General features: G+C 41.1%; 1 protein-coding gene across 1 annotated transcript in view; it reads right to left on the reverse strand.

The window, feature by feature from the left end:
* The window catches only part of PLEKHH1 (pleckstrin homology, MyTH4 and FERM domain containing H1), a 56,127-nt gene extending 47,247 nt beyond the window's left edge, over nt 1-8,880 (reverse strand). The window contains exons 1-2 of the mRNA XM_044436919.1: nt 8,528-8,880; nt 2,570-2,632 (exon numbers count right to left, since the gene is read on the reverse strand). Coding sequence (XP_044292854.1) covers nt 2,570-2,632; nt 8,528-8,653 — 189 coding nt within the window. The 5' untranslated portion in view covers nt 8,654-8,880. The remainder of the gene's footprint in view (nt 1-2,569; nt 2,633-8,527) is intronic.
* Nucleotides 8,881-9,095: the final 215 nt, after the last annotated feature.

Genomic DNA, 9,095 nt, shown 5'->3' on the forward strand with positions numbered 1-9,095 from the left:
CTCACACACATGCACACATTTTGTTTCATTTCAAGCTTCCTGGAAGCTCGCAGGGGTAGCTAGCAGTAAGTTCAAAGCAGGAATGAAGATCAAGGCAGGAAGAAAGTAGGAGTCCCAGCTTGCTCTCAGGTTCAAGGACAATGGGGCAGTATTGTCTCAAGAGGGAGATAAAACCAACTGGAACTTTAGCATGAAAAGACTTGTAGGGTGGTCAATTTCATCCCACCTGGTTGTTAAAGCATCTTCACCTATTCTGCAGTGTGCAAGGTGAGGTAGGGGGAAGTTCTGCTGGTAACTCATCTTCTGCAAAGAAGATGATAGCAGAAGATGCATCTACCAGCTTGGGGAGGTAAGCTGAATAAGGAACTGGTTGTCACATTCCTTGGATATCTCATGTTTATCAAACTCCTCTGCTGTAAACTGGAAGACACAAGGGCTGAGGGGGCATCCCACACATAGTTTGTGGTGCTATCGAGTCACTGCAGATTAACTTCTTGCTGTGTAGAGACAGCTGCCCCAGTTATCAGTTTTAAGAACTCAAATAAACCTGGGAAACTGCTTACTGCTGGATCAGACCTTTGGGCCCTCAGTCTGCTTCAACTGGTCATGGCCCTCTGAAGTCTCAAGTAACAGTTTTGCTTAACCCTGCTGCCTAAATATTCATTTTTTACTCTAGCCCCTATACTTCCTTTCTCCTTCTCAACAGCTGGATTATCCTTCCACTGATTTGGACACCAGCTTTACAGGGATGCCTGTCACCAATCAGTAGCTCCTTCTTAACAAGGTCAATCATACCACTTTTCTCTTTAAAAGAATTTCTGGCTCAGAACCAATACCTGTTGGCTTCTTTCCAAAGCCTCCAGGTTGGCAATGCCATGCTGTAATATTTCCCAGTCTTCTTGCAAATGTCTGTATAAAAGTAATGCTGCAGTGAATATTCCTTACCCCAAGACTGCAGAAATCTCTGCTTCATCCTTCTGTCTGTTTGCATTAAAGGGGCGGGGGGCAAACAGTCTGTCCTCAGTACTAAAACTGAAAGGCAAGTGCCTGGAACTCGGGCCAAAAAGCTAAGCCTGCTGAGCGGGATATGTTTTTATTAGCATTCAGGATGATTACAGACTAAAGAAAGAGCTCCTCCCACCCATCTGAGGCTTGGGCAGTGACTCTATGCTGGAGGCTCCAAATGGGCAGGGAGGGACGATAACCATGTGGTCTCCTTATTTGAAGATAAAAGCTGTAGGGAGCACATTGAGCCAACCCTCCAACCCTCCGAACTCATGCAGCGAAATAAAACAGCAGCTCTAAAACTCAGCATGTCATCTTTTCATTTCCCATGCCGCAGGCTTACTGATAACATACCTGTTTGTGGAGTGGCAGCTCCATGTTATGAATGACAATCATTCCCTAAGCCTGTCAGATTTAATTAAAGCATTTCTTAAGACACATCCCTTTCTCCCTAGATACCAAGGCAGCTGGTGCCACTGGCAACAGGGCGGCAGCAACCGCTAAGCCTCTGCGCTGCGCTGGATTCTCTCCTCCGGGTTTGGCCAGTTCAAGCCAGTTCAGCCTTGCTGAAGTTCACTTGCTTTCCCCCTCCACCTTTAAAAGAGTGTTGGGGTCTCACAAGATGGCTCCTCAAAACAAGGTTCCTTCACTCCTGGACCTGATTCAAGTTTAGAACAGGATTAGAAGGACAGCAAAGGCGATTTACTGTAGCACACATGTGCCTCTGAGGCATGGGATTTACATGGCTTCATCCCGGTGTCTGGGCAGAGGAAAGTGGGGCAAAAATAACTCTGTGTGTCACCAGGCATGAGCAACACATAGTGCTTGAGCCAAACATGCCTGTCGGGAGATGGGTTACCTCCTTCTTCCTTTCAATCAACAGACAGTTCTTCGGCAAAAAGCACTTTATTTCCAGTGTACAGCCAGCAAAGTAAGAGCCAACAGAGGAAGAATCGTTGAGCATTCAACCCAAACTAGAAACTATTTTCAAAAATCTTCCTTTTCAGTAACCCTGGGCTCTTCCCACCTGGGTGTGCCTTGCTGGAGAAGGGCTTGCCTCCTAGAACTAGTCGGCCAGTGCTTCTCTCCTGACACTACATCATGGGGCCAGGGACCAGACCAGGCTCCTCTGGCTCCTCTCCCAAGTCCCCTTCCAAACCCTGTCAGTTCTCAAGGTCTGCCTGAATACCTGGAGCTGGCAGCCTTGAGATAAGCTCTCCCTCCTCTGCCATCTGTATGTCCGCAGAGCTCATTTTCCAGGCCTCACAGTCCCCATCCAAAGAGGCAGTGTCACCCTGGCCCTGGAAAGTACTCCAAGGATACCTACTTCTTTCATTCCCAACAGGCCCCCTCAAAGGCTGTCTGTGCAACTTGCTACAGGTGCCCTGCACCATAAGAAGCAATCCATCTCATCACTCTATTGTTTGTCTCTATCCCTGGAATGCCAGAGAATCAATCCTCCATAAAACCAATTGTCACATTATACATGCTATTATACCCCCAGAGATACCAGACTAGCTGGTATCAAATATTACAGAAGTGACAAAATCAGGGTAGTTCTTACCTGTTTTTCTGCACATTGGGCTCTCTGTTCTGCCTCAACCACTCTTTGTTCCAGTTCTTGCATCTTCAGAGCAAAATAAGAAAGGGAGGGGGGGAAATCAAGATTTAGGAGAAAAGTTATCATCTTTCAAGTCAAATCCAACTCTGATCATGACGATCTCTGGTATTGCTAGAGTAATGTCACCAAGCCAAATCAGGAAGAGCCTTTAAGAGCAAACTCACTGACCATTTTCTCATTATCGAACTTATTATTTGACTATATGGTTAAAAAGGATTCCAGTACTCCTGCCACTAAGATGATGCTCATCTCTACCACATTCAATCATTCTCTATATATACATATACAGATTAGCATTCAATCATATACATACATACATTCAAATATCTCATAGAATACTAGATTTCGAAGGGGCCAAGAAGGCCATCAGGCCCACCCTCTGCCCCATGCAGGACTCCAAGTTCAACATCCCAGACAGATGTCTGTCCAAGTGCCTTTTGAATGCCCCCAAGGTTGGAGAGCCCACGACCTCCCTAGGTAATTTGTTCCACTGTCATATTACTGTAACACTCAGGGCAGTCTTCCTCATGTCCAGCCAGAATATGGATTCCTGTAACCTGAGCCCATTATTCTATGCACATTATTCCTCTGAGATAATTGGGAAAAGATCCTGGTCTTCCTCTATATGACAACCCTTCAAGTACTTGAAGAGTGCTTTCATCTCTTTCCCTCAATATTCTCTTCTCCAGACTAAAATGTCCAACTCTCTCAATCTTTCCTCACAGATCTGGGTTTCCAGTCCCCAGATCAATCTTGTTGCCCTACTCTGAACCTTTTCCAGTTTGTCTCCATCTTTCTTAAACTGTTGTGCCCAGAACTGGATGTAGCACTCCAGGTGAGGCATAACCAAAGCTGAGTGGAACTAGTATTTCATGTGATTTGGACATGACATAAATGTGATGCATTTCCAATAGATTGTATAATAGATTATAATTATATTATAATGTGTGTTATAATAATAATAATAATTATTATTATAACATTTCTATGCCGCCCCTTGCCGAAACCTCGGGGCGGCTTACAACACGATAAAATACAATGAAATACAATAGCACATAATAAATTACCATTAAATACAAAGTACAAAAAATACATTGGTTTACAAATATAAGATTAAAATTATCAGTATAACTTAAGTAAATAAAAATATAGGAGGAGAAAGAGAAGGAAGAAGAAGTTGCCCTGGCCAGATCATATGTTTTAACAATTCAAATGATGTTTAAATAAAAAGGTCTTTACCTGGCGCCGAAAAATATAATATATAATATAATGTAATAGTAAGTATCATTAATTTCAATTGATTTTATTTACAGTATGTATATGCTGTCCAATAACACAGCATATGTTGGTGGCTCCCCCAAGAATTTAAAACAATTAAACAAGACCATAGAACCATAAGATGTCTGAAAACTGTTTCTAGGAGTGCTACATACACTTGACAACATTTTTGGAAAGTGTTAACAAGAACGCTTGTGCATTTCTATGCCACCTTTCCTAACAATCATACAATGTTAAATTCTATGGATTTTAGTGTCAGTGTTATAACCTCCCATGGAATAACTCAGGCTCCTCAGTGATTGCTCCCTTTCTCTTATAGTTCACATTCAGTTTTGGAAAGCATGCCCTTGAATTAAGCTTCAACAGTCTTGACAGGAATGTCCTTGTTTTTCAGACATCAGTTCTTAATTATAGTCTTCCAGGGTGGTGGAGATACTCAGCATCATCCTGAGCAAAACCATCTTGTCAAAATTAAGTCTGATATAAGAAATGAAAGAATTTTCTGAAAGTTGGCGTTTTCTTTCAGATTTGATATCCAAGCTTTACTTTGGTCCTCAATTTCCTGATCTTGACTGAACACACAATGATTATAATATATGGATACAAAATCAGCCAGTATTGTGTGAAAAAATCCTTGCAAGTAGCTTTACCACAGTTGCCCTGTGCTTTTTTCAAAAGTTGATCACCACACTCTGGGTTTCTGTTCTGAACAACCAAAAGCTGTCATCAACTCCTTCCTCTGTGCGGTCACTTGGCCTTGCTATCTCCCAATAAATGAACACTTCCTAACCACATACCTTGTCATACTATGTCCCAGAAGAGCTGCTGAAGTACCAGAGAAACCAGGCCACAGGGACAGGGAAGAAATAAGAGATCTCACTGAGATCACTTTCTGTGTATAACCTTCCTACAGAAATATCAATAGAATTGTGCCTTAAACCAGTTTTAGGAATGATGGAGTCCTCCATGGTACAAAACACGGCAGCAAAAACAGAACTCAGAATGAAGGCCAGTGAAACTGGCAATTCATAACAGTCTTTTTTTACATTTTTGCTTGTATTATGAATTATGGGCCTCCCTGCATCACAGAGAGACACAAAAATCCAATAGTCCCAATCTTGCAACTACACACATGAAACAGCAAGTTGCTCAGTTCCTAGGTGAGCATACAATGGAATTGATGGATTGGTAGGGGTCTCAAAAACAAAAGAGCACAAGGTGGTATGCTAAGGCCAATCTCAGCATAGGTCAACCTCCATGGGCCTGATCTACCTCATGGCATGACTGCAGAGGAACTAAAGCCTTGTCTGTACTGTGTTCTCTTCCCAATGGGACAAAATGTGGGGAAAACAAAACAGCTTTTCTGGCACATGTCTTCTCCAATTGGAAAAAAAAATTGCAGACAAGTCAGTTCTTGATGGATGTACCAAAAGGATTATCCCTCTGACACACCTTTTAGGGACCAACAATGGGTCAGTTATTGTGGCCATGCCCCAGCACATTATTTGACTTGCACAGAGTTAAGGGGTGCCTTCTGCTGGCTTTTCTAGAGGTGAGAATGTTGTATGAGTATGATTGAAGGATATTTTCCACTAGGTCTTTAGAATAGCCAATTCGTTAGCCTTCAGTTGATTTCACTGTATTGCTGACTTGGCAGTGAAGCAGGAAACTGCATATTTTTGGAATTACAATTCTTTCATACCAACAGAAGGGCAACTCCTTTTTAAGTCGATTAAAACAGAGGACCCATAGGTCATGAACTTTATGTCAGCAGCTAGTAGTCACACATTGCCATCAGAATTCTTCTGTTCTTGCCATGTAGAGCCTTCAGAAATTATACAGCGTTCTGGGAATAAGCCTATATACCTGTGTACAAGCCATCAGGACTGAGTTTCATTGTACTTACTATCTCTCAGATACTTCTCCAAATATTATTGGTATATTTCACTGTCTCTCATGAATAAGCAGGACCAGATACATAATTCAGAGGAAGGCATGTGTTCCTTTAGTACAGTGGAACATTCCTTACCTCCCGAGTAAGTCAATATTCACACCATTTATTAAATGTTTCATAGACTCTCCTGCTGATCTGCCAAACCTTCAGGTAGTTGAATAAAAGTCCACCTAGCCTGATTCAGCCTAAAAATAACTAGTATTCTCCTTCCTTTTTCCACTTCATTGTTTTGCTGCTAATGTTAAAACAGCTGCTCTGTTGTTTTACATCAGACCAGAATGTAATTTCTTGTTTTGCTTTTTCAGTGTCAAGAATACTTCTAGGCTCTCTAGGGATGAACAAATAATATGCAGAGCATTCAAATGGCTCTTTCCATGTATTATGTTTTACTGATGAGAAAAGTGAACCACACAGCTAACTAGCTACAAACAAACACTAAAAGGCAGTTTTCAAAATACTGTTCCTCTGTTTCTCATCGTTAGCCCACCACACTGTCCCCCTCCAAAATAAAGACCTATTATCCACCCGACAAATGTCTCAAAGGTAAAGAGGTTGGTCAAAGATTCATGCCCCACTGCTCATTTGTTAACAAGGTCATCATGCTGCCATGGAAACTGTTTGCTGTATCACTCATCAGCAGAATATTACCGCTTTTTCCCCTTGTGTGCACCAGTGTGTAAGTAAATGCCAGCTACTAAAGACACAAGATTCTTGAATACATTTCCAGATTTATTGTGTGAAGATGTGTTAACAGTCAGTATGAATACCCATTCCCTAGGAATCCTGGAAAAGGTGCAGAGGGAAACCTGTTTACACACACATCCACTTCTATGCACAGTCAGACATTCACATTAAAATAAAAACATTCCTTTCTTTTCCCTTTCTCTTTTAAATTAATTAGTGTTAGCCCCATCTCTCTCCCCTCAGTTCTTTTTTCCCCGAGAGGCAGCTTATTTGTAACAGGATGATCATGCTGCCATGGCAACAGACTGCCATGTCGCTCATCAACAAATATTACTCCTCTTTTCCTTGGTGTATGCAATGCGATTAAAAAAAAACAAACCTGAATGCAGAACACAGAGTTTTTATTAAGAGGGCATACTAGCACTTGCTGTACATTTGTTAAGCACTTGGGGATAGTTTCTACCTGCTTTCTAGTCAGCTGATTTTTCATCCCTTCATAACTGAAAATACGACAATATGAACTGGATCCTGAGAAAACCAGAACATTTGAAGTGATATGAAATCATATGTACATTCATCAAATGATCCACTGAAGCTGCCACAAAACGGGTAGAGACATAAACGTCCAAACTAAACCAACAGATATTTTCATGTATGAACCAGGCTTTAGCCCTGTAGTTCTGGAACCTCATATGTTTAAGAACTGAAGCCCATTTGTCTCAGTTGTTATTAACTGAACGACTGGATCAATCATGAAGGAATAAATTAACACGCTCAGTGTTAAGGCAAAAGTTTCAATTAGTTTGAAACGGCTTCCTTTCCACACACACTTTTGACAAGCTTTTGTTTCAATACAGCCTGCCTGGTCTTTGGCCTCTGAGGAAAAAACACAGACCACTAACTTGCACAGCCAGTTACACAGTAACCTGACCACTGAACCAGGCTGCTCCCAAATCTCAACAAAGGAGCCAGTGGTGACGCTCACCCCAGAACTGGACTCATTCCACAGTCTTTATGTCCCTTCCCTTTCCCTTCCCAGTCAGGTGCTCCACAGACTGAGGAGCGATCAGACAGATTTATAATTTAGTCACCGTTTAATTGAATTCTTTTCAGAAGTACTGGGTTTCCAAGGGAAAAAGATAAGGGTCTGAAGATTATATAAACAGGCACACAACAAGGGCGAGAAATTAGGCATTGGATTTCTAGGATCATGGCATCATGATTTCAAAATCAACCAAATTCCCTTCACAATTTTTAATATATGGCTTGAGATGACACCAAAGTTTGTTTAGCTCAGCAATGCATCTCATGTGACTACAATTAATCATACTTATCAATACCAGAGATTATTCTGTAGTATTTACTGAACCTTCCTCTATCATTATCATGCCAGGTATATAGCACCACTGATTTTAAAGGTACTCCAAATCATGGGATGAAGAAGGAAAGTTTTTTGTATCCTACAACTTATTTGGGCAGAATATGAATTTGGCAGAGTATTCAGAATTTAAGCTAAGACTTTTGCATCTACTATATCAAATGTTGTTATATCTAGTCATGAAATGCACCTACTGATTACATGTATTTACATGCCACTTTTCAAGAAGCAAATCTTACCAAGGTGGCTTACAAGTAACATAACCATTATGGAATGATCTCCCTTGCTGAGGTTCATCTGTCATCCTTTTGGCACCATGTTAAGACTGCATTTAAGGATATTTAATGTCATGATGCAGCATTTAGGCCAGTTGTTTTTAATAGATCTACTTTGAGCAAAATGGTTTACATTTGCTACATTGTTTTGAAAGTTTTACATTGGAACAATATGCTATTTTGATGTATTTGTGGGCTGTATTTTTATGAATTGTTGTGAACTGCCTAGAGAGCTTTGACTTTTGGATGGTTTGGAAATGAAATCTCATCATCATCTTCTTTCCTGTTGCTTGACAAATAACAAACATCACAATAAGTAGATTTTGCCTCACCTTCTCAGCTAGCAACTCCCGGATCTTACTAGCTTGCAGACGGAATTTGAAGAGCTGTGTCTCTAATGCAAGACATCGTTTCTGCCAGTCAATGCTGCTACCATTCTCAGCTGTGAGTTCTGCCATTCTGAAACCTTTCTTCACCCCAGGCTGATCTCCTCAAGGTGACCTACATGAGTTAGACAATGCTTTTAAAATATTATTTGTCATCTTATCATTTCCTCTCCACATAGACCAAACATGCTCAGCATCAAAGATTTTTGCCAGTAGTTCTTTATTTCAGAGTAAAGTAGTAGGAGGAAATTCTCACATGGTATTGTGTGACAGGAATCAAGGATATAGTTTACCAAAAGCTGGTTAAAACATGCATAGGCATTATTGGATGATTGCAACCTCCCACCAGCAATACATTTCCAGTGGAACCAGTCCACTGATACATTGACCAATCATCAACTGTACATTAAATAAATTTAGGACAACCAAGTGATGTACTTGCATGTGTGAACTGACCCATACAGCACAAGAGCTGAGAAGTATGGTACAAAACAGTAGCAGCTGCCATATGGAA

The sequence above is a fragment of the Varanus komodoensis genome, unplaced genomic scaffold (assembly GCF_004798865.1).
Source record: "Varanus komodoensis strain SLA01 unplaced genomic scaffold, ASM479886v1 scaffold3, whole genome shotgun sequence".
Taxonomy (NCBI): domain Eukaryota; kingdom Metazoa; phylum Chordata; class Lepidosauria; order Squamata; family Varanidae; genus Varanus; species Varanus komodoensis.